This window comes from Danio rerio, chromosome 4 (assembly GCF_049306965.1).
Source record: "Danio rerio strain Tuebingen ecotype United States chromosome 4, GRCz12tu, whole genome shotgun sequence".
Classification (NCBI taxonomy): domain Eukaryota; kingdom Metazoa; phylum Chordata; class Actinopteri; order Cypriniformes; family Danionidae; genus Danio; species Danio rerio.
Genome location: NC_133179.1, coordinates 40,295,224 through 40,322,167, shown reverse-complemented (window position 1 = coordinate 40,322,167; position 26,944 = coordinate 40,295,224). Strand labels below are relative to the sequence as shown.

The 26,944-nt window shown below is 35.2% G+C and overlaps 3 protein-coding genes across 3 annotated transcripts in view; 2 read left to right on the top strand and 1 right to left on the bottom strand.

Moving 5' to 3' along the window:
* LOC110439461 (uncharacterized) overlaps nucleotides 1-26,944 on the top strand; it is a 1,085,403-nt gene that overhangs the window by 778,056 nt on the left and 280,403 nt on the right. The gene's annotated exons all lie outside the window — the stretch shown is intronic.
* znf1136 (zinc finger protein 1136) lies at nucleotides 1,654-8,386 on the bottom strand. The gene is made up of 3 exons (XM_017355531.4): nucleotides 8,344-8,386; nucleotides 7,554-7,703; nucleotides 1,654-3,297 (listed from the first exon to the last, which is right to left on the bottom strand). Exons 2-3 carry the CDS (start codon nucleotides 7,636-7,638, stop codon nucleotides 2,249-2,251), a joined length of 1,134 nt encoding a protein of 377 aa, XP_017211020.1. The 5' UTR covers nucleotides 7,639-7,703; nucleotides 8,344-8,386; the 3' UTR covers nucleotides 1,654-2,248.
* LOC137490988 (uncharacterized) lies at nucleotides 12,804-25,579 on the top strand. The gene is made up of 3 exons (XM_073947933.1): nucleotides 12,804-12,833; nucleotides 13,396-13,545; nucleotides 21,690-25,579. The coding sequence occupies exons 2-3, from the start codon at nucleotides 13,461-13,463 to the stop codon at nucleotides 22,493-22,495; spliced, it is 891 nt and encodes a 296-aa protein (XP_073804034.1). The 5' UTR covers nucleotides 12,804-12,833; nucleotides 13,396-13,460; the 3' UTR covers nucleotides 22,496-25,579.

The following is a 26,944-nucleotide window of genomic DNA, read 5'->3' as shown; positions in this document are numbered from 1 at the left end:
ACCCGCGCGTCCTCAGTTATATCCGCACATAGGGCGGCAGAATATAGGTCCGCGACACCCGCGCGTCCTCAGTTATATCCGCGCATAGGGCGGCAGAATAGAGGTCCGCGACACGTCACTTCATTTTTTATAACCAGTCACTTTCGTTTTCACATTGGGGTTGAGGGCGGCGTGATCGTCCTCTGCCTAGAGCGGCAGTTCAGCTTGCTCCGGCCCTGCAGATGAACAATGCAATAACATCCGTTATTGGAAAAAAAAACTTGCAATGCTTTTCTCACCACTTTTGGAGCTGGTAGCTACAGTTGAAGCAGTGCGAAAGCCGGGGATGCAGAAACACTGGAAAATGCTTTCACAACAACACCGTGGCGCTGCTTCAAGTGAGATTTCAGATTACTCGTACTGCCCGCGTATTTTATAGATGCGCGGCACATTTTGCAAATTGCATCTGTCCTGTCATGTCGTCCATCCTTAAATCCATAATGTTGCCATACTTTAGATTTAAAACTCAGTGGGGAATAAAATGTTTGTTTTGCTTTTCGCGCTTTCTGAGGGCGCACCACTAGCTTCATCCGCACACCTGATACACTGAGATGTAGTGTAAGTGTACACATCCGCAAATCCGTTGCTAAGGCTTACTTTATGTAGGTCGATTAAATTATGCGCCAAAAACAGGTTGACAACACTTGTTAATAAAAAAAAAATACATTCTATATTAAAATTATAAGCTGTATCTCAGAAAAACCGATGCATCTCGATTTGCTTCCAAAATTTCATTCATCCTCTGCTGCTCAACCGATGCACTCGCATCGTGCACGCGCATGACCGCGTATCGATACATATCGGTTAATCTTCCCATCCCTAGTTTGGACAGATCTGTGTGTTGGTATAGTGTATAGACCGTCATACTGAGGTGATATGAACACACCCAGTCTTTTTTTTTCAATTTAACTACAAAAAAAGGGTCGGCCAATTGGAGCGGTTTTCAAATCGATCGCACCATTACGTAGGTGTGCGATCCCCCCGCCCACCGAATTGATTGACAGCTGCGCGCATTAACATGTTCCGGTAGTCACGTGTATATGTCAACAAGTCCAGGCAGACATACGCAGAGCAACCGGGAATAAAAGGTCTGTTCTGTTCGCTAGGATCAGCAATCATCATCAAATGTGATTAAGAGTAAGTTTCACATGTTTAAAGTGTTTTAAAACAGAGTATGTGTGTAATTAATTACAGCGTTTTACTTCAGCTTTACTTCAACAGCACAGCCGCGTGTCAGAACAATTATAAAAGAAGACGCTTCAATCCCGGTTTGTGGAAGTTAAATCAGGTTTATTTTGTACATTAGCATAACAGATATCCACACAGTACTTGAGGTTAGCCTTAACTAAGACAAAACCACCCCCTGCTGGAAATCAGTATAAAACAGCATCTTGTAAAAGGTATAATGAAAAATCTGATGGGTATTTTGATCTGAAACTTTATATACACATTCTAGAGACGCAAAAGACTTATATTAAATCTGAAAAAAGGGGTAACCTAGGTGCCCTTTAACCAATATGGTAATTTAAGGCAGAAATGCTCAGTTCTTTACAGTTTTGTAATAAAAAAAATTACAATGTCAGAAAGAAATAAACTGATAGTTAGAAAACGGCAGGGTGTTATTTGTTAGTTTTATTTCAAAGAGTTATAAAATTACAAAAATTGAAAACTCTCTGTGTATCTATCCACTGGAACCTGCAGATGAGTGATTAATCCGCTGATAAATCAGCTGATTTGACGATGTTTTTAAATGCTTTCTCCAAAGCTTGAAACGCTGTCAGTGATGTAATCAGCACACAAGCAGCCAATAGTGTTCAGCTTTTTCTGATGACTCCTCCCTCAAAATTTCATTGGCTGTGGTTTGGTAGCTTGAATGAGCTGATGGGGAATGAGTTGTTGTCAGATCATGTAGTGTGTGACCCCCCTCTTGTGGATCGTTCACGGAGTGTTGCGTAGTGTGAACACCACAGAGATTAAAAGACACAAAGTCAAGTCATGTAGTGTGAACGGCACAGCGATCTGCTGATGTTTAAAATCCTGTAGTGTGAACTAGGCTTAATGCGATTTCGCTGGTCAGAGTTCATCAAGCTTGAACTCTGCAACGCAGTGAACTGCAAAACTTGACGCACAAACTTGCGTTTACAGTCTGACGCATTTGCGTGCATATGAATGGCAGTCTATTAGGAGAAAGGTCCAGTGTAACTGTGGCTTAGGTGCAAGTGAATGGTTTCTCTCCAGTGTGGATCCTCATGTGTCGGTTAAAGTTTGATGATTGGCTGAAACTCTTCCCACACTGAGTGCATGTGAATGGTTTCTCTCCAGTGTGGGTCCACATGTGGTGATTAAGGGATGATGATTGGCTGAAACTCTTCCCACACTGAGTGCATGTGAAGGGTTTCTCTCCAGTGTGGATCCTCATGTGTTCTTTAAGAGATAATGAGCGACTGAAACTCTTCCCACACTGAGTGCATGAGAATAGTTTCTCTCCAGTATGGATCCTCATGTGGTGATTAAGGTAAGATGAGCAACTGAAACTCTTCCCACACTGAGTGCACGTGAATGGTTTCTCTCCAGTGTGGATCATCATGTGTAGATTAAGGTTTGATGATTGGCTGAAACTCTTCCCACACTGAGTGCATGTGAATGGTTTCTCTCCAGTGTGGATCCTCATGTGGTGATTGAGGGATGATGATTGGCTGAAACTCTTCTCACACTGAGTGCATGTGAATGGTTTCTCTCCAGTGTGGATCCTCATGTGTCGGTTAAAGTTTGATGAATGGCTGAAACTTTTCCCACACCGAGTGCATGTGAAAGGTTTCTCTCCAGTGTGGATCCTCATGTGGCGATTAAGGGATGATGATTGGCTGAAACTCTTCCCACACTGAGTGCATGTGAATGGTTTATCTCCAATGTGGATCCTCATGTGTTGTTTAAGAAATAATGAGTGTCTGAAACTCTTCCCACACTGAGTGCAGGTGAATGGTTTCTCTCGAGCGTGGATCCTCATGTGGTGATTAAGGGATGATGATCGGTTGAAACTCTTCCCACACTGAGTGCATGTGAATGGTTTCTCTCCAGTGTGGATCCTCATGTGAATCTTAAGATTGTCTTTTCTTCCCAAACTCCTTCCACATTGAGTGCAGGTGAAACGATTTTCGTCTCTTTTTTTCAAAATATCATCAGTCTGTAAACGAGTTTTTTCCTCAATTTTGACATGATGTTCCTCCTCTTTACTCCCCTCATTCTCTTCAATTAGATCTGAAATGAATAAATAAATAAAAAAACACCAGTTTTCATTAAGTCTTAAAAATCTCATCAAACGCGTAAAGGTGAAAAGACACTGGAAACATTGGCTACACACACTGTAATTTTGATGCACATTAAATGTAAAATAAATCAGATCATATTTTGTTCATTCCATTAACGTGTACACATTTAAGCAGATTCAAATCATCTTCATCTATTGCTTTTACAATGCAAATTGTGCTGAAGCCACTTAACTTAGAAGTTCTAGTAAATTGAAACTGTGTCAGTCCAGTTTTCAAAGTTTCTCATAAAAGTCATTTTGGTCATATTGATAAGACACAGATTTAAAAGCTGTAAGTGTCCTATTTTTATTCATATATATTCAGAATTACAACAAAATGTTTTTCTAAAATGTGTAAAGCAGACAGGGAATACTTGTTCATTCTGTGCCTGACCAGTAAACGCATCAGAAAAAAAAGTTATGAGGTAACAGCTGAACAAACAGCTGAATATTTGTCTCGCAAACATGAGATATACCTGTACACCATAAAGACTGAAATGTGCACCTTTCCCCTTGTGTGCTGTTGGGTCATTTTTATCCATTCTGGGTTTCTTTCTGCGTTTTAGCAAACTGACTGATATTTGGGAACATCTTATTTTGACATAATCTGGGAAAATGCTTTGAAATAAAAAACAAATCTCTCATCCGTTTCTGTAATAGTTAAATTACAGTGAGTTCATGCATCTAGCATATTATTTTATAGCTATATTCTACTGTAACATGCTACGTCAGTTAGCATTAAATTATAAATCGACTTTCTTATAAATATACCTAAGATGGCTGGAAGTACACATATAAACCATTTATGGGCGCAGTCGTGTAAATGATCAGTTGAAGCCTTTTAATATTTATTCAGATCTTATTTTCATCCAAAGGCAATAGCTGGATGCCTTCATCCATATTAGGGATTTCCTGGAATGTTCTGCTACTTTTGTGAGGCATATATGGAATTTCTGCTCAAGTATAAATGAAACAGGCATTACATGCATTTAAAGTGCTACAATGCCCACATCAACCTATTTTGAGGAAAACTGAAAAAAAAAAAACTTAAGAAATCATTTTTCTACTTTAGAAATAATTTTTTGTACCATTTTTGAAACAATTGTTACTATATCAAAAATAGTAGCCTATTGAACATCAATATATAGCAAAGTAATGAAGTCAGAAATTCCAGTATCTGGACAACATTACACCTTAGTTAAAAATTCTGTCCAAAAGAACATGCTTGCAGCTTCGTATCACATCGAATAACAACTCACACTATAAAATAAATTATATTTTCAGATTTGAAGACAATTACATTTTCAAAAAACAAACAGAAACTGCAAATCAGGAGGAGATCGGAGGCTCAAGAGGTTTGATATGGCTCATAACAGACTAGTAAATGAGAAGTGGGTTTATTTATCTTTTTTTTTTCCTTTTAGATGTTACGAGTTATGCTGGATCTAATCTCACTATATTTGCTAAAAGTGATATTTTATTCATCTTGCTCTCTATATCTAATGTAGGGCTGGACAATAATATAATATCAATATATCACAATAGATTATTTTTAAATTATGGTGATATTTTTTTAAACCCATTTCCGATATTTCGATACATTTGTGTATATGTTTTATCATATCTATATCTATCTATCTATATATCTATATATATATAAGATTTTCTACCTTGTATCTATTGTCACTAAATGACTTTCCGTGCTCAGAATGAGCATGATGTCACTTGCGTGATGACAGCGCTCAGAAGTTGGTTAAGCTGCTCTGTCACAGAAAGCTAGAAAATGAGCGACCTGAATACAGATATAGAGGAACAAGCTTCCACAAGTAAGAATGCAGACAAAGTAGTTGATGTGGACGTTGTTTGGCTTTTTAAGTTCCGATCAGCTTTTTGTTTCGGCGCTCTGCAAACTGTGCGGGAGAGCGATGCCGACTAGCATCGGAAACACATCAAATTGGTTCATAAAAGTTTAAGTCAACCAGTCGACTCACCATCCACCTTCCCGACACCAAACACAGATGGCTATGAGGCACAATGTAGGGTTTCGCATGTCTACACATGAATATACACATATAAATTTCTCGCATATAAACATATACTATGTTCAAAACAAGTATGACACTTGCACATATATAAACCTACTGCATGCATACACCCACATACACATGCACAGACATATAAACTCAATCTTTACATAAACTTGATCCTTGGACTAAATTAAACACACACACACACACACACACACACACACACACACACACACACACAAAAAACTCTGCATGCTGCTATAGCACTCAAGGAAACTTACAAAATAAAATAAAATTCACAAACATATGTATCAGGAATCTGGTTATTTTAAAGCTGATGAAACAGAAAGAATTTGATTTATAGAAGTATTAAATCTGTTAAATAATGAAAATGTGTTATACAAAATATTAGTTTATATAAATAGACAATATAAAAAAATAGAACTATTTTATGTTAAATCTTTTAACTTAATTAGGTAATTACATACACGAAAATAGTCAGAAAGAACCCTTAAAGGATGTTTAAGATAAAAAGCAACCACAACTTTAAATATACTCAAACAACTCTTTTCCTTTGCAAATATTAATGTAGCCTGTACTCTTTTTGATTTGCTTTTTAATTATAATTATTATTCTTTTTCTATTTTTTTTACGATGTGGATTTTGGTATTATTTTGACCAGAAATAATAAACTGCAGAAAACAGTCACGCTACTTGCTCTACAAACAGGTGTGTTCATGACTATACATACAAATAAAAATAATTAAATGAGAAAATATGACTTTGCGACATCAAGCAGTATTAGGCATGGGCCAGTATAAGATTCTGACAGTATGATATCCTAAAATATATTTTCTTCTGAGACACTTTTAAAATATTTTTGAGCAGTAAACATGTCAGGCTAAGTAATTGAAATGAATCACAGATTTCTTTACGATTTAAAACAGCCTCTTTGGTCTTTACTGCAGGAGATAGTGTTGTCCTAAAAAACAAAACATTAAAAAAAACTTACATATACTGTAGGAACGGTGCAGCAGGAAATGTTGGCGATTTTAAAACCTTGACTTTTCCAAACTGCGGTAAACCTTGAATATAGTTATTGCCCCATGCCTCAGCAGCATTAAACTGATATTTAGGATCTAAAAATTTATTCTTTAAAAAAGTCTCAAGCAAAAAGATTCCAATGGCGCCGCCTGTTGGTGCATGAAGAATATGGTCTATATTCTGAGACTGTAAAATATTTTATAACAATTATTTTAGTGTCCATTTCATTCAGGATGCTCAATATTGGGGCATCCACATTTTTTGACATACTGTAAACCAGAGTTTCTGCAGGTTTTACAAAGTTAAATTTAAGACATTTTATGACATTTTTAAGACCATTTTGAATTAAATTTTTGACTCATAAAGGGCTAAAGGCTAAAGAACTTTTCAAATGGCCCAGATGGAAAATATTTTTATTTGCCCCATCAATATAAAATTTATTTTTAAAGCTAAAAAATTAACAAATGTTTTTAAAGTTTTAAAAACTATAACAAACTAAATATATGCACAACAATCTGTCCAGGTTAATATCCACAGCAGTAAATACATGGAGCACGTTTAAACAAATGTTATTGTGAGGAAAATAATTAAACCATTATGATAAATAAAGTTAAAAAGACATTTTTGAATAAAAAGTTGAAAGTTTTATTAAGTTGAATTGTTGGTGATTGAATTGGTTTTGTCCAGATTGGGTAGAAAAACATGAACAAAGGAAAATAAAGAAAAAAAAAGACACAATACAGCACAATATTTCAGTAAATTTAAGACTTTTTAAGGCCTAAAATGTTAAGTCTGTTATGAGAATACTGTAGGTCAAATATCATCAGCTTAGTTAAACCTTTTATTAATTTATTGTTTTTATTTATTTTATAAAGCACCAAGGATGCTTCACAAACAGCAAAAGAACAAGGTAGAGAAAAAGTGAGACTAATAACACATAAATGAATGACAAAAGACATGAGAACAAATAATGAAAGAAACTGATTCCTGTCTTTCAATGAGTGCTTATGTGCATTTAGGAGAACTAGGCAGCACACTCAGGGCTGCAAGATGGATTTAATTTAGTATTCTTATTATTAAAATATATCTGAATGAGGATCAAATGACTGAGTTGGTCTTTGAGAATGAAAACTAACCTGTTTGTTCCTGTGGATCTTCCTGTTTGACCGTGAATGTTTCTTCAATCTTCACATCTTCACTCTCCTCTTTAATAAACGCCATCTTTATAACAGTGTGGAGATCAGTCGCTTCAGCAGGAGTTTTTCTCTGTGTTTGGACAATTTATCCTGTTTAAAATGAACAAAACAATAAAAATGTCCTGTTTAAAATAAATAAAACAATGAAGAGAAACAAAATAACTTCTCTTCAACACTTGCTTCAACAGTTTCTTTTAATTATCAAAAAGAAATCAGGTAAAACATTTCTTTAAAAATAGAGGTATAATTGGTTTTATATTCGCACATTCGGACTTTCCCCTTAATGATATAATTTTATTAAAGTATCATTTGCAAACTTTAAACAGTGAAATCATATTAGCAGCAAATGACTATCAAAGTACAACATTGTTCTCAGTCAAATAAACAGTGTTAATGTTGTTTTCAAGTCACACTTGCATGCTAATTCCGATCAAATATTCAAAGTAACATGGTAAACAATATATAGACTGCTAAATGAACTAATGTGTGAATATAAAACCAACTTTACCTCTTATCAGAAAAGTTTGAGAAACCCTGCTTTAAAACACCTATTACACTGTTTTCGGTTTCAAACAATAGCCCTCGGCTACTGATAATAAAATAGTACTACGTTGTATAAAGGGTTTAAATATTATTGTTAAAAGCATGTACATAATTTAGCATCGGAATAAAAAAAATCTGAAACTTTAATTAAACCGGGTTATATCCGTAAACGTTTAAAAACACAAACCTTTCTCCAGTTGAATCACAGCGCTGAAGCGGCGCCGCCTGATGACGTCACACGTCACGACAAAATAAAAGTCTTTTTAAACCTTTTTTGCCACTTACTGTTGCAGTCATGACTTATTGATATATTTCTCCTTCGTTTCCACTTTCTCACAGACGCACAAATATTCAGTATTTGGAGTTGATCAAAACCTTTACTCTAAACATTTTTAAAACAATTAAAAAAAACTTTTAATCCACTAAGACTAAGTGTTTAAAGCAAAAATCTCAACATTCTAAAAGGTATAAAAAATTATCTAATGAGTGTTTGGAGCTGAAACTTTACAGAAAAAAAGGTAAAAAGGTGTCCTTCATGTAAAAAGTATTCATTACTACTACATGTTTTAGTTCTTTTAACTAGTCATGACTTATATATAGTTTTTCTCTGCGTTTGGACACTTTATACTGTTAAAAATTAACAAAGCAATAAAAATGTAAAATGAATAAAACAATGAACAGAAAGAAAATAACTTCTCTTCGTATATGAGAATAATTAACAAAAAGAAATCAGAAAAGTCTGAGCAAGAAACTATAGCCACAAATTAGCTGATTAAAACTAGTACTCCATTTCTTATATATAGTGATGTAAACTTAGAATGAAATGAAATTATACTGTTTAATAAATTAAAGCTTCAGTAAGACACTTATTACACACACGTTGTTCAATAGTCCTCATTACTGTGAGTAAAATAGTACTTTGTTGTATAAAGGGTTAAAATAATATTGTCAACAGCAGGTTCATAGTTTAGTATCAGATGAAAAACCTAAAACTTTAATTAATCGGTTTCTTCTTATTTTTCTTTGGGTTTTACTGGCGGTTGGCTACCAGACTTGTAGGTGCATTACCGCCTCCGACTGGAATGGTTGAACAATAACTGAAGTGTAAAAATAGAGGGGAGGGGGAGGAAATAAAAAATAAAATAAATGAATAAATAAAAAATGTGGGGTGGAGTGGGCTAACAATTAATTGCTTAGATTATATTATCTCTATATTCTTTTCTCTAAATGGGTTTCTTAAACAAATTTAATTATATCGTCATATACCTCAATAGATTTATTCCCTAATAAACCTGCCAATGTGAAACCCTGAAGTTTGCTCATTTTAACAGATTGAATAAGATCGTATCGTTCTTTATTATATTTACTACAGTGGAATAAAACATGTCATATTGTTTCTTGTTGATTACAGTGTATACATTGCCCAGTTAAGTGTTTCCCTATTTTAAATAAAATATGGTTGAGTCCAGTATGACCTATTCTCATCTGAGTTATAATCGTACTTCCCTATGATTCTGTTCTCCCTCCTTCCAGCAACGACTTGTTTATGTATATTATATAGATGTCTGCCTGTTTCATTGTTATCCCAGTATAATTGCCATACTGATTGATTCTATTATTTCTGAAACTCAGTCTGGGTTTATAAAAGGCCGCCATGTTTCTAATAACATAACATTAGTTTTGGATTTGCTCGATTATGCTGATTCTATTCATTCAGATGGTCTCATTCTTTTTCTTGATTTTTATAAAGCCTTTGATACGGTTGAGCACCAGTTTCTGTTTAAAGCATTGAGGTTATTTGGATTTGGGGAAACTTTTGTTAACACTATGGCTATGTTTTATAAAGGAATCAATAGTTAAGTGATTGTTAATTTTAATACTTCTAATGGATTTGATATTTTGTGTGGTTTTAGACAGGACTGTCCAATCTCTTCCTTTTCATTTTTATTAGTTTTTATTAGTCCTTAAGCATTGTGCAAAATCAAGATTTGAAAGAAATTTCTGTTTTTGAAAGGGAGATTAAGATTTCACAATTGGCAGATGACACCACTTTATTTCTAAAAGATGACTCAAACGTATGAAAGGCTTTAAATTTAATTTCTGATATCTCAAGTGTTTCTGGTCTAAAGCTGAATATCTTCAAATGTGAGATAATGCCTGTTCATAATTTGAGTTAGGAATATATAGAAGATATCCTTGTTAAATCCACAATTAAATGGTTATTTATTTATGTTATTAAAAATCTTTTAGTGAGACAGCACTTGAATTTTTTTTGTCTAGGATCAGCAAAACTAAAAATATTCTTAATTCCTGGCTACAATGGGACCTGTCATTATATGGAAGAGTTCAAGGCAGAGGGTCTTTCTCATTTTGTATATCCGACTTTATCTTTATTTGTTGAAAACAAAGTGGCCAAAGAAATTAATACTGTTTTCTTGAAATTTATCTGGAAGAACAAACCTCTTAAATTAAAAAAGGTAGTTCTTTCTTATAGTAAAGCAGAGGGAGTGTAAATTTATTAGATTTTTCTGACACCATATACATTTTTAAAATTAATTGGATAAAGAGATGCCAAACCAATCCAACGTCTATTTGTTTTTTTTTGTTTTTTATTCCCAACTACTTTTTTAAAAAACAAAATCTGTAGTCTTTTGTTTCTTCTTAAATTTAATTATCTTCCCTACAAGCTATCTTTAGCTTTGTCTAATTTCCACCAGCAATGTCTGCTTGCTTGGAAGCTTGGTTATGTTCACAATTTTTCTCCCCACCGATTTTTCTTATGGAATAACCGAGATATTACAATCAATAACAAATCATTATTTTTCCAAAGTTGGTTTAAAAATAACATTAATTGGATCCTTTGCTTGTTTGATGATGCAATAAAGATTCTTTCGTGAACCATTTATAACCTACCACTGTTTTCCAACTTCTCCTAATGAATTTAATAAAGTTGTTAGGCAATATCACCCGGTTTAGTTCACCTAGTTAAAAGTCACTGTACATTTAACTGTAAATTTGCTTTTTGAAAGTGTTAGTCTGAAACGTAACAATAGCTTTGTGCGTCAAATTTTCCAATGTAAAAGGAAAATTTCGTCTAGAGGAAAGTTTTACTGGAGGTCTTTGGTTAAGGATATAGACTGGAATAGAAACTGGCTTTTACCTGGGAAATATTGTATTTTCCAACAAGGCAAAAGAAATGCATTTTAAAATTTTCCATAAAATCTACCCTGTAAAATTTAGTATTTACAGTTTTTCGGACATCGACAGCTCCTGTTCTTTCTGCAAACAAGCAGAGGAGACACTACTACAGTGGTGGCCAACCCTGCTCCTGGAGAGCCACCTTCCTGCAGATTTCAGTTGCTACCAATATCAAACACACCTGAACCAATTAATTAGGACCTGAACACCACGTGATAATTACAGGCAGGTGTGTTTGATATGAGTTGCAACTTAAATCTGCAGGAAGGTGGCTCTCCAGGAACAGGGTTGGCCACCCCTGCACTACTACATATGTTTTTTGATTGTCCAATATCCAAGCAATTTCGGTCACTTCTAAATTCTCACATATCTGCTTTTGCCAATGCTGTGAATTGCTTCAATCTAAAATAACATAATTTTTTTTTATATAATAACCCAAAAGCTAAATATCTGGAACGCATAATACATTTTTTTTATCTTATATGGCATTATCTTATATTTTCATTCACTAACAGAAATTCACAAATAATTACCCATTCTTTGTTTATTTTAGAATAGAATTTATTTCCCTCCTAAAATCACTTTATCTTATTAGGAATAAAAAGAATCTAAGATTCCTGTAATATTATGCAGATGTATTTAAAGAAGATTCTCGATTTTAGATGCTTTCCTTACGGTTATTTGTTTAGGTGTCATTGTAATTTCATTCATTTAATTTTGTTTGTTTAATTTAGTAATTTTATTATTATTATTGTTGTTAATGTTTTAATTCTATTAATATTTTCCCTTTCTGTCTAATGATATTATTTGTATTTGTATGTGATTTTAGATATTTTTTTCTTATGACTATGTATATTATTGACCTTTTTAAAGATTTGTCTGACTTTGTTATGATGTTCTTATATTGTCAGTTCAAGCATTAATTGAAAAAAAGTTATTCAACGGATTGATTAAAGTTTCAGGTTTTTCATCCAATACTAAATGATGTACCTGCTGTTTAAAATATTAACTTTTATACAACGTAATACTATTTTACTCAAAATAAAGTGAACTATTGAACAACGTGCGTGTATTAAGTGTCTTAAGGTTTAATTTATTAAATAGCAAAATTTCACTTCATTCTAAGTATACATCACTATATATAAGAAATGGAGTACTAGTTTTAATCAGCTCATTTGTGGCTGTTGTTTCTTGCTCGGACTTACCGGATTTCTTTTTGTTAATTACTTTCATATAAAGAAACTGTTGAAGAGAAGTTATTTTGTTTCTGTTCATAGTTTAATTTATTTTAAACAGGACATTTTTTATTGCTTTGTTAATTTTTAACAGGATAAAGTGTCCAAACGCAGAGAAAAACTATATATAAAAAGTCATGACTCATGACTTAGAGTAAGTGGCAAAAAAAAGACTTTTATTTTGGCTTGACTTGTGACGTCATAAGCCTGCGCCGCTCTCGCGCTGTGATTCAACTGGAGAAAGGTTTGTTTTAAAGCGTTTAGCCTTATATAAAGCGATTGATTAAAGTTTCAGTGTTTTCATTTAGTGCTAAATTATGTACCTGTTGACAATATTATTTTAACCCTTATACAAAGTAGTACTATTTACTAAAACTTACAGTAATGAGGTCTATTTTTTGAATAAAGATAGGATAAACTTATTGTTCCGGAGAGGAAATTTGTCTTGTGCAAAAAAGTGCTATAAACAGACAATAAGATAAATAAAACAAACAAAACAATTAAGAAGATACTTGGATAAAGTAAAAGTGTGTAATAAGTGTTTTAATTAAAGTTTAATTGATTGAATAGCACAATGTCATTCCATTATAAATATACATCACTATATATAAGAAATGGAGTACTAGTTTTAATCAGCTGATCAGTGGCTATTGTTTCTTGATCAGACTTATCTGATTTCTGTTTGTTAATGACTCTCATATAAAGAAACTGTTGAAGCAAGTGTTGAAGAGAAGTTATTTTGTTTCTGTTCATTGTTTTATTTATTTTAAACAGGACATTTTTTTTGTTTTGTTCATTTTAAACAGGATAAAGTGTCCAAACACAAAGAAAAACTCCTGCTGAAGCGACTGATCTCCACACTGTTATAAAGATGGCGTTTATTAAAGAGGAGAGTGAAGATGTGAAGATTGAAGAAACATTCACAGTCAAACAGGAAGATCTGCAGGAACAAACAGGTTAGTTTTTATTATCAAAGACCAACTCAGTCATTTGTTCCTCATTCAGATATATTTTAATAATAAGAATACTAAACTAATCCATCTTGCAGCCCTGAGTGTGCTGCCTAGTTCTCCTAAATGCACATAAGCACTCATTGAAAGACAGGAATGAGTTTCTTTCTTGTTGCTTGTTCTCAGGTCTTTTGTCATTATTTTATGTATTATTAGTCTCCCATTTTCTCTACCTTCTTAAGTTTGTTGCTTTTTTGTTCTCCTACTGTTTGTAAGGTGTCCTTGAGCACTAAAAACGTGCTTGGGTACTAATGTCATTTTAAAATTATTATTGAACAAATCCTTATATTTGCGTGTCACACTCACTATACAAATTTATCAGGACTTACTGAAAATGGAAAGGATTGGAAGGACATTTGCTGTGCTCTATCATTGATAGGGAAAAGGAGACTCTTTGCTAGATTTACTTTGTATCCAGAAACATTTCCAAATTCTGAAATTATTGTAAGAGCTTTTGGAATACATGTATCTGGATTTGACAGAAAAAGAAGATTATCCGCATATAGCAGGAACTTATGTTTGTGTCCCTCTCTGACAATTCCTTTTAAGCCATCTGAGTTCCTTAATACGTCTGCAAGAGGTTCAATAGCAATGTCAAAGAACAGGTGGTAGCCCTGTCTTGTTCTTCTAGAGAGTGGAAAGCCTTTAGAAATTATATTATTTGTTTGAATAATTGCTTGGGGTCTGGAATATAAAATTTTAACTAAGGAACAGAATCCAGGATCAAAACTAATTTTTTAAGTGCTGTAAATAAACAGATATACTCTATTCTATCAAATGCCTTATGGGCATCTAAAGAAATTAGGACCTCTGGATTGGTATTATTTTTTTGGTGAATAAATAATATTTAAATAAGCGATGAAGGTTGTAAGATAACTGTCTCCCAACACAGCAGAGTAAGCTGATCGGACGATAAGATTCACAGTTAAGTGGATCCTTAATCTTTTTAAGAAGTACTGTTATAACAGTCGATCTCATGGAGGGGGGAGTGATTCCGAAACAAGAGCTTCAGCAAATACGTTGCATAACAGGGGTGTTCACTTGGCAGTAAACTTATTATAAAACACGGATGGGAAGCCATCGGGGCCTGGTGCTTTTCTGGTTTTCAATTTTTCGATAGCATTTTCAATTTTAGAAGGTGTTAAATTTAATTCTAATGCCAACTGATCTGAATCACAGAGGGATGGTAATTCTAAATAATTAAAAAAGCTCTTAATATGTTCAATTTAGTTTACCTCAGAGCTGTAAAGAGTTTTATAGAAGTTTTTTAATTGATCATTAATTCTCTGTTGATCAGTAATAAGGCTGCCATCATCCTTCCTAACTGCTGCTATAAAACCAGCTGCTGAGGATTGTGTCAGTTGGTAACATAATAAACTGCCAGCTCATTTTCCATGTACACAATGAATCTAGTGGGATCTTATGTGGAGATCCTCGATATTTTCACCTGAGGGAGTCATATTCCGCTTGCAGAAGTCTTATCTTATGGAGCTCTTCGGAAGGTGATGTTGAGAGTAGCTGATCAATTGTATTAATTTTATTTATAATCTCTGTAAGCCGTTTTGACTTTCACTATTTAAATTTTAATTGCACTAGCTTGATCTAAAATTTGTCCTCTTATATATGTTTCTGAGTATCCCATAGGATGCTATAACTTATCTCTGGGGATTCCTTTGTCTTAAGGAAGAAATCAATTTGAGCATCAATAAGTTTTACAAAATCGTCATCTGCCAAGAGTCTTGAGTTAAACCGCCATGTACATTGGAGGATTACATTGCCTGAAAACATATCTTTAGTGAGACTGGACAATGGTCTGAAATAACAATACTACCATACTCTACTGCTGACATTAAGGGAAGTAACAACTTGTCCAGGAGAAAATGGTAAATCCTGGAATAGGTTTGATGCAATGGTGAATAGAGGGAAAATTGCTTGGAAGATGGATATTTAAATCTCCAGGGGTCACTTACACCATATGTCTAAAGGAAGGAGTTGATACATTGTGCTGGCTGTCTTAATGTATTACTCGAAGAGCTAGAGCGGTCCAAAATTGGGTGCAAAACACAATTTAAATCCTCCTAAAATTAAATTGTGTGTCGACTAGGCAAAATTGAAAATAAATTACTGAAAATTTTTTCATTGTCCCAATTAGAAGCATACACATTGGCCAGGACTACAGACATGTTTAAACGTTTACCTTGGATTATTATGTATCTGACATTTTTATCCAACACATTTGACTCCAAAACAAAATGTAAATTTTTATGTATGAGTACAGCAACGCCCCTACTTTTGCTATTGAAGTTAGAATGATATATTTGTTTATGTATAACGTCCTCTATTAAGTTTAGAATAGTCTTTTTTCAACAGATGTGTCTCCTGTGAATATACAATATCGGATTTTTACTTATTAAGATATACTAACACCTTGTTTCGTTTTGCTGGGTGATTTAGCCCCTGCACATTCCAACCGGTAAAGTTTGTCTTTACTCCACCCATTTTATGGAGGGCTGTCAAAAACATTTATCAGTAGCATCTAAAAGGAATCTGGGTTTTGTATGTAGGGGATGTGTGGGAGAGAGAGAAAAAAAAGAGAGAAAAAAAAACCCGGGGGTGATCACACATATACTTATAAACATGAAACAACACAATATTAAAACCTTGCATATAAACTTGCACACACTTCCAACTACTCCCTCTCTTAACTAGCTTACCATGTGGGATCTCACATAAAAAATAAATCCATTGGAACAGCTTTTGATGTTTTACTACAAAACTACACCATTATTGACAAAATATACTTGAGAGCTAGAAATAACAACGAACATGTGCTAAAGTGGTCATTTAAAAGTTAACCGGAAAGTGACATTAACATTTGTATTGTATTGTAGAATATCCTCTTTTTTTTGGAAAAGTTGTGGCATTTAATCAAGAAGGCGCGTTGCAGTTATTTGTCGTCCACAGGTTTGCTGCATAGAGTGATTTGAGCGGGGAGACCTCTCCTCAAGATCTTCGCTTTGGTCTCAGCAGAGCCAGCTTCTTTCTTTCACAATACTAAACTCTTTCTCCAGGGTAGTAAGAGAGTTGGAGTATCCACCCAACACAGACTCCAGACCAGTCACTCGCTCTTTCGCTGCTTCCACTCTGGCGTTTACCACTCTTCCACTTCCACTCTTGCTTTTTCCAAGATAGAGGCGCGTGCACACGCTGCGGCTTCTCTCTTTTCCGACAAGACAGTGTTTTTGTGTTCTTTGTCATGTACGTGGCAGTGTTATTGTACGTCCTAGCCGCGTGGGAGGATCTGAACTTGGCTAGCGGCTAACCCACACAAACCTGCTATCCCCTTCATTCTAGCGAACGTAGGCTTGCTAGACAACAAACTGGACTATAGCTGTCTACTTCGTTCATCTTAAATGACTGTAAAGAACTATTGTGCATTTGTGTTTACGGAAACTTGGCTCAGTGACAACGTTCCGGACATTGCTGTTCCAGCCTTCATACTAATGTAGTCTGCAATTACTGCTCGCCACTGGTGGAGTTTATGGTTTTAAAGTGCCGGCTGTTTTATCTACAAAGGGAATAAACAGCCATACTGCTTTTCTCTGTTTACATCCCTCCCAGCTCTAATGCCAACAATATGAGAGAGGCGCTGAAAGACCTGTACCTGGACATCAGTGAGCAGCCTACAGCCCACCCAGATGCTTTTCTCATCCTGGCTGGGGACTTTAACCATGCAGACCTAAAAAGTGTGTTTCCAAAAATACACCAACACATACACTTTTCAACACGGGGCAATAACACACTGGGCTTTGTTTACACCACACAGAGAGGAGCTTACAGCTTGTGATGCAGCAGATTAAGTCTGTCCTGCCCCCCCACCTTGGACCCCTTTCAGTTTGCATATCGGTCCTACCACTCAGCGCTCACAAAAAAAAAAACTCCTACACCCGAATGCTGTTCATAGACTTCAGTTCAGCATTCAACACTATCATCCTTCAACAGCTCACTCAAAAACTGGTCCAGCTGTCAAAGTTACATCTCTCTGTGTAACTAGCTGCTGGATTTTCTCACTGGAAGACCACAAGCAGTACGGGTCGGCAGTAACATATCCAGCACCATCACTCAACACTGGGGCCCCTAAGGGATGTTGAGCCCTATCCTCTTCACTTTTCTGATTCATGACTGTGCACCATCTCACAACTCTAATCTTTTCATGAAGTTTGCGGATGACACAACTGTGGTGGGTCTCATGTACAAAAACAATGAGAAAAACTATAGAAGCAAGGTGAGCCGTCTAGCTGAAAGACAGCTTCATCCATCAGGCTGTCAGGAAGCTGAACCCTCTCCCAACTCTGCCACCACTCCCCTCTCCCTCCACACGCACCTTTGGACTCTGACACACATGAAAACACACACACATGCACACATTCATCTGCACTGGTCACTTTATGTAACATTGGTCTACCAGTTAGACACATCATACTACATTTACATATATTATGACACTGTCACTTTGTCATAATCATCCTGTGCACAAGTCTTTTTGCACTATATACTGTTCTTTAGGTTTACAATTTTTTTATTTCGTATGTATATTTTTAGACTACACTTTAAATATTTTTTTAGACCACATTTTATGTACAATTGTATATATTGTAAATTTAGATTTCTTTTTCTTAAAACTCTACTTTTTATATTAATAATATATGTTAGGCACATAGGGTCTGAGAGTAACGTAATTTTGATTCTCTGTATCTCCTGTACATGTGGCTGAATTGACAATAAAGCTGACTTTGACTTGACTTTGAACGTGCTCCAGCATTGCCTAACTGTTCGAAGCTGGTCAATTTCATTGCAAAGTTCATTTGACTGTGCAACGGCCTTTTCTTCAATTTTAGCAATCAAATTGCCTTTTAGTGCATCAATAGCTTGAAGGACTGCACTGTTATCACTCACCCGCGCCATCTCTTTCTTAGGTGCAGCTTGCACTTCGGGGTTAGCATTAGCATGGAGGCTAGTAGCGGATTCTGCCTCTCGATGGTTGCTTCAGCCTTTATTTATCCTGATTCAAGTTAAATTATGCTCAGAGCAGCTAGACTCTGACACTTAAACGCTTATTTTCCAGTACAGGTATGTATAAGGTATGAGTATTTAGGATAAGAGCAATATTAAACAAAATTAAGTTTCACGTGAGAACCTCAGCATTTTGCGTCTTCACATGGCCGGTAGTCCAAAACAAACAATATAAAAATAATCACAATGAAACAAAATCCTCAGCACTTATAACTCAAATGAAAGTGAAAGGAAAAAATTGCAAATGATTTTAGACCAGCAGATTCATCAGATTTAAAAACAGGGAAAAGTAATAATGATAATAATAGGACGGGGAGAAAACAAAACAAGAAAAAATAAAATGAGAATTTGGGTAAAGAAAACAAAAACTTTTGGTTCTTACCCACGGAGAGGAGGGGTAAAATGAAATGCTTTTGGTAGCTGACTCATGTCAGGGAGATAAATCGGTAAGTTGATTTTTTTCAGGATACACTGCACTGAAGTCTTTGGTGATGCACTCGTTCACAGACGTCAAAAGCACTTCAGTAACAAGATGGCAATCTTTGCTCTGTTGCTTCAATACATGCTTTCGCTTTTTGTTTCTCACAGTCAATCGTTAAGTTTACACTGCTCATCTCGACCCGGTTTCTCTACTCGTTTCCCCGCACTGGAACAGTTCAGTCAACTTCTCTTTCTTCCACATACCACATAAAGCTGCCCAATTAAACATTCCTCCTCTTTCTTTAAACTCTCACCCATTTCCTTTTTGCCGTCCCATGGGTGGAGACCAATTAAACAATGTTGACTGTCGTCACAGAAAACACCAAAAATCATAAATGCATGATTATATGCCTTCATGGCTTTGCAATAAAAAAATGTGTTAAAATAGAGGACAATGAAAAAAAACCAGCCATGAATATAATGAAAAGGGAGTAAATTTGCCCAGTGTGTATTGAGTTTAAAAAAAAATAAATTTTTTTTTAAAGCATTTACCCAGAATATGTCAAAATAAGATGCCCCCAAGTATCAGTCTGTTTGCTGAAACACAGAGAAAGTTTTGGCCAAATTAAGCCTCAAAATCACCCCAGAATTGATGAAAATGACCCAACAGCACACAAGGGGAAAGGTGCACAATCCAGCCTTTATGCAGATGGTGTACAGGTATGATTCATGTCTGCGAGGCAAATACTCAGCTGTTTGTTCAGCTGTGACCCCAGAACTTTTTTCTCAAAAAAAGTTCTCAAAACCTCAAAATATATTTGGGAGCATTTGTGCGAGTGCAAAAAAATTGCTGTGTGTGACCAGTTTTTACTGCAAAATGTTCAGCACATGCACAGATTCGGGAGATATTCACGCTGAATGCATCTTTGCACTTGAAACGCAGCGCTCAGGAATGGTTTAAAACAGTTGTCATGTCAACTTGCTGCAGTAAACAAAGCCAAGTTCGTAATGCTTGCCCGCCTTTGGGCTCTACCTATTGGCCCACTGCTCTATAACTGAATGCAAATGGATTGGTTAATATCAGCTGTCAATCACAATCACTCAACGCCTTCTGGCTTGGGATGACAGGGAGAGCTACAACCCCGAAAAATTGTAAAGCGCTGTCCATGTAACCATGGCATCTAAAGTTACAAATAACGACACATCTTAGTAATGATCCTGTGCTGAATGTTAATCCACCATCTACACTTTTCAAAGAGTAGATAAAAGACTTCCATTGGCTTCAAGTCCGCTATGAAAAGTCAATTTTCAGCTATCTGTTTGCCACATCTAGCACGAGAGCTTCTGTTTAATCCTTCATTTAATCGGCAGATGCTGTCCGCCGTGCAAGTGGCAGCTATATGTATATGTAATTTAACACCATGTACACCATCGCAAACGGGCTTACACTGAGTAAACTAATATCGCTGCTCATGAAAAGACTGGTATTGCTATTGACATGACATATGCATATATTAAGTTACAGTATATGTCAAAAGCGTCAGTGCAGTATCAGACAGCACCCGTGAAAACCGCACAGCAATCGTTAACAGATTCATTTGTGTCAAGCAGTGCGTGAAGGGCTGGTGAGTGGTCCGTGTATCTTTTGGTTCCTCGTTTATGTTATAAAAATGTATTTTTTTTGTGATAATGGGATTTCGTTGAGACATATTTTCCTCACGCATGCATAAATTTTTTTGCTTGTTAGTTTGATTAGTGTTGATTTCAAATGCAATAAATCTGTGTGTATAAAACTTGTATAAAACTAACGGTGCTTATAATTGGTGTGTGCGACTAAATTTTGGTTGATGCGCCTACATTTTTTTAAATTAGGAGCACCAGTGCTACCTAGCAAAAAGGTTAATTCTGAGCCCTGGTCTGCTTTACACATATTAGAAAAACATTTTGTTGTAATTATGAATAAATATGAATAAAAACTGGCCATTTACAGCTTTCAAATCTGTCTTATATGTCTTACCAATATGACTTATGATTAGGCCCACACGGAATCTGAGCGCGCAGAATTCCGCAGATTTCTAGCCCATTATTAATTCTGTTTATTTACTTGAGTAAATGTGTAAATCTGAATTAATTCAGTTTTTATTCAGTAATTTGTTACTTTTTATTTAATATATTAAGGTGTATGTTATGATACTCCGCTGGATACTCTTAAAATAATTCCGCAGAAATCTGCAGATTTTTACCAAAATTCTCAGCAGAAATAGCAAAAAACGTCCGCAGATTCCGTCTGGCCCTGCTTATGATCAATTATGTAAGAAACTCTGAAAACTGGACTGACAATTTCAATTTTTTTCTTTGATACATTTTACATTGTAATAGCACTAGATAAATAAAGATTAATTGAATTAAATCTGTTTAAATGTGTACACCATTAATGGACCGAACAAAATATGACCTGATTTATTTTACATTTAATGTGAATCAAAATTACAGTGTGTGTAGCCAATGTTTCCAGTGTCTTCACTTTTCAGCTTTTGATGAAGAGTTTTAAAGACTTAATGAAAACTAATGGTTTTATATATATATATATATTTCAGACCTAATTGAAGAGAATGAGGGGAGTAAAGAGGAGGAACATCATGTCAAAATTGAGGAAAAAACTCTTTTACAGACTGATGGTATTTTGAAAAGGAGAGACAAGAATCGTTTCACATGCACTCAGTGTGGAAAGAGTTTGTCAAGCAAAAGCAAGCTTAATATTCACATGAGGATCCACACTGGAGAGAAACCATTCACATGCACTCAATGTGGGAAGAGTTTCAGCGTATTATCATCCCTTAATCTACACATGAGGATCCACACTGGAGAGAAACCATTTACATGCACTCAGTGTGGGAAGAGTTTCAGCCTATCATCAAACCTTAATAAACACATGAGGATCCACACTGGAGAGAAACCATTCACATGCCCTCAGTGTGGGAAGAGTTTCAGCTGTTCATCACAGCTAAATCATCACATGAGAATCCACACTGGAGAGAAACCATTCACATGCACTCGGTGTGGGAAGAGTTTCAGCCAATCACCACACCTTAATAAACACATGCTGAGCCACACTGGAGAGAAACCATTTACATGCACTCAGTGTGGCAAGAGTTTCAGCCAATCATCAAACCTTAATCAGCACATGAGGATCCACACCGGAGAGAAACCATTCACATGCCCTCAGTGTGGCAAGAGTTTTTACTGCTCATCACACCTTAATAAACACATGAGGATCCACACTGGAGAGAAACCATACACATGCACTCACTGTGGGAAGAGTTTCAGCCAATCATCGTCCCGTAATCTACACTTGAGGATCCACACTGGAGAGAAACCAAACAACAGAATTTCGCATGCTTAAACTCTAGTGTGACCGCAGCTTCGGTGTGGGATGAGTTTCAGCAACTCCTCAGACCTTAATAAACACATGAGGACCCACACTGGAGAAAAACCATTCACATGCACTCAGTGTGAAAAGAGTTTCAACCGATCAGCAAACCTTAATGAACACATGAAGATCCACACTGGTGTGAAAGAGTATGTGTGCTTGAGTGTGAGAAGACTTTTTTTTACAGCTCCAAAATTGAAACTGCATCAGACGATTCACACTGTGACAAGAGGTTTAATCAGTTAACACATCTGAAAACACAAAAGAGGATTCACACTGGAGAGAAACTATACAGATCTAATCAGTGTCTACAGAGTTTCGCTCATTCGGCGCAGCTTAAGAAACACATGGACAAAAAGTTGCACACATGACATGAATGCAGCAAAACATTTTCTCATGTGCACAGGATGTTTCATGTCTGAATAATGTTTGAAAAGGCTGAGTGATGGTATACTATTTTCCAACACTCCTACACTGCAGTAGGTGGGGTTGTAAATGTGTTGAAAGTAGTGATGAGAAGTTCAGATCATTTTACTGACTCGGATCTTTGAGTCTCGTTCATCAAGATGAACAAATCTTTTTTCGAGTCATTTCGTTCATTTGGTTCAATTTGCCAAAATTGTATTAAAATGTTACGAACTGCTTCCAAACACATCTACAACTAGCCCAGAAGGTTGATCACACAACAAATAAGTCATAAATAGATTATAAGAAGAAAATAATAATTCAGTGTTTACCTGCTCTTTTGTCTATGGGTATTGTTGTCTCCTTGCTCAGCTCACCTCTTAATGTCTTCAAATGTCAGTGGTGCGTTCACGTTACAATGACAGTCACATATAATCTTAACCAATGTAAACAGTCTGAGCCGATAGGAGCCATGATAATTAGTTCACCTTTCGAGTCTTCTGGTTCTTGAGTCGTTCGTTCATCACGTGACAGAATAACTCAAACCCGAGGACTCGAGAGTTGAATAGATCAATTCTTTTTTTTTTTTTTTTTTTTTGGCTCTAAACTCATATGATTGGCCCTAATGAACGAATGATTCAAACCCGAGGACTCGAGAGGTTAACAGATCAATTCTTTTTCTGGCTCTAAATGCATATGATTGGCATATAAATGCATATGTTAGGCTGTAGTCTTTCATGTGGTGAACGAACGACTCAATAGAGGACTCGAAAAATGAACTAATCTTGTCTCGCACTACACATCGTGCACATGAGCGAATTAATGAATCTTTTAGTTCATCCGAGTCATTCATTCATTTTGTCACATAACATGAAAGAAAGCACAAGAGATGAGTTATTTAATAAATCAAATAGTCTTTGTGAATAGTTTTCTAACATATGATGCTGCCAGCATTAGACACTTAAACACTGTTTAATTGTTGTTTATTGTTTTATTATTATTATTATTATTTTACCAGAAAAGCTTTTATAACAAATCAGATTACTTTATAAATCACGACAATAAAATAAGCAAAAGAAAAACAAAATAGTGCACATCAAGCTAGACTTTTTAATAAATAAAAACAAACAAGCTTAATATTAAATAACACGTTTGTGCCATAAAATCTTTATATCAAATATGGCAACTCTTCCCAGTAGATGTTTTTATGAAACAGCAATTTAAGTGAAAGATATTATAAATAAAAAACAAAAGCCACAGGGCCTAATGAGCTTAACAACTTGACTTGTGAATAGAACGGTGCATTTAAAAAAATAAATAAAATTAAATAAGCTTTAAAACAACACTGTGTGGCTTTACTTGTTGGACTTGGCTTAAGGTTTGTTAGCTTTTAAAAACACAAGCTCTGAACCTTTGGTAGGCTGAGTCTGTTTCTTCTTTTGTCATTAGTTGTTGTCGCAGGATAAAAGATGCTAAATGAGTAAATGCAAATGCAAACTATCTTTATACAAATATTAGACCAACACATAAAGTCTGCATAGTCTGCAAAAACATTATTAAACAAAAATGGGGTATAAATGAACAAATTACAAATCACTTGTAGTTGTAGAATTTAATTAATTTATCGCCTAGCTTAGGGTTTGTTTTCTGATAGCAAGCCAGCAAATAGACAAATATTTATATATATACTAGATATAAACCACATATCCAGTAGAAAAAAGTAACAATAACTTAGTGACAATAGGACAGAACTTTTTTTATTTCTTAAAAAATGCTTTTTAGGTACACATTGTTTGATGATTTTATGAAAAGTTTAAAATATGATCATATGATGCAACAAAAATTCAGTTTTACATAAATATTATTGACTGAGGTTCTCGTTGCAGTGTACAGTGGAACTACAGTTTAAGATCAGATATGCACATAATATTGTAAGGATGGCTATATCTCTCCATAATATTAAAATCTGCAAACTGTTATGGAACTCCACACGAGACAAGACCGTGAGAATAGTAAGGCACTAAAACAATAAACTTTCCAATGTGAGAAGAAGATCAGCTAGAAAACCAGTTGTTCAGGTTGTCTCGATCATGCATCCTGAGCCCCCCTCTTTGCCCTGGACTTTACCTTCTCCACCAGAGCAGCTCACTCACATTTCACACCGAATGTTTAAGTTTTTAATATGGTGTATCTTGTGGCTTTATATTTATGTTTGGTGTGATTTTAAATGTCTCTATGTGATTGGTAAAGTGGTCTTAATTTCACTGTAATATTTTACAATCTCCTTTATATCAGTTAATTTGGGTTTTGACTTTGAAAAGATCTTTGCCAGATGCTCCACTCCAGGCAAAATGGTCTTCGCATCAACTCATGACCAGGCAAGAGTCTCGGTGAAGCTTTTATTGTCTTGAATTTATGATGATTTGAGTATTTAGGCAAAGGGTGCAGAATTGCAGGTTGTGAATCTCTGAGCTCTGCATCAGGACTTGTATGCTGCAATGTGTTTCTACATGTTCAGGTATTCCTCTTTAATTCTTCAATGTATCTTTGAGTAATTGATGTTGTACAATCTTGATTGGCTTTTTTTGTTTAATTATGTGAACTGCAATGGAAAATCTTTTCCTGACAAATAAATGTAAAATTCTTGTTTAACTCTAATATCTTCCGAAATCATTTAAATCTAGTAGATTGTTTAGGCTGACGTTTCCGCAGCCTACAACCAGGATTAGTCATCTATTTAGGCACAATGGATGGAGCATGGGCACAGCATTAGAGACCTGTTGATTTCTGACAATCACTGATGATATAATCCAGGGGTATGATATCATCTAGGGGCTAAATCAAACTTTCTTTAAGTATGTGCAAGCATGGGGCGGCCTATTATAACTTAAAGGAAATTAGCATATCTGCTAAGAATCGGAACTGGCGAAGATATGTCCGTGAGCAGATGAAACTGGCCAGCATACTGACTCTAAGCGACTTTGAGTAAACGACGAAACATTAATGGAATATAAGGATTTATTAGGTTAATAAATCTAAATTAGACCTAATCACAACCTATAAGGTAATCAGCTTTAATTAGATGAATCTAAATCTAAAACTATTATAAATTGGAGTCAGATTAAAATTCAGAGCTAGAAACAAATTAAAATAAATTATAACGAATAAAAATATTTCTTTTCACATGTGCTAAAAGGTTTACATGCATTTGACCTTCACCCATGCTGTTAGCTCCGTCATGGGACTAATAGATGGACCTTCACATGTGTGTGTATTTATATAGTTTATAACCATAACAGTTCTACAGTTTCTTCTATTTCACTTGTTGATTTCTATTTTATTTAAATAGTGTATTTATTTTGTTAAAGAGTCCATATTATGGGTTTTTGAAAATACCCTTCCATGTAGTGTGTAACAGCTCTAAGTGAAGTGAAATATCCAGCTAAGGCTTAAATCTGTAAGTGTACAGTGTTTAAAACTGTTGATTCATCTATAAAAGAGTCGACTCATAGTGCTTCAAATGAGTCGTCTTGATAACGAGTCATTAGATGTTTCATGATGTTGTATCTACGAAACACAAGTAGTTGCGTGCGCAAACCCGGGAGATTTGAAACCTGCGGCCTTACCCACTAACACAGAAAAAAAGCCACACACACACACGCGCGCCAGTGGAATGTGATGTCACACTGTGCAGATGGATATTATTGAGTCTCCACCCAAAGATGAAACCTCAGCATTAGCCCAGCCTTGAGCAGTTTGAGTGCTTCTGGAAACTACATACTTTAAACTGGGTGTATATTACATGCTTAATATTCAATTTTTAGACTGTGTGTGTGTGTGTGTGTGTAGGCCTATTATTATTTAAAATAAAATTTTAAAATAAAATTGATTATATTATGTACAAAATATTATTCTTTATAATTATATCCAGTTCCCCTAAAACTTTGCTTAAATACCATATACATTTATTAAATAAATAAAACCAAAAAGTAAATAACTGGTCTGACAAGTTTTCAG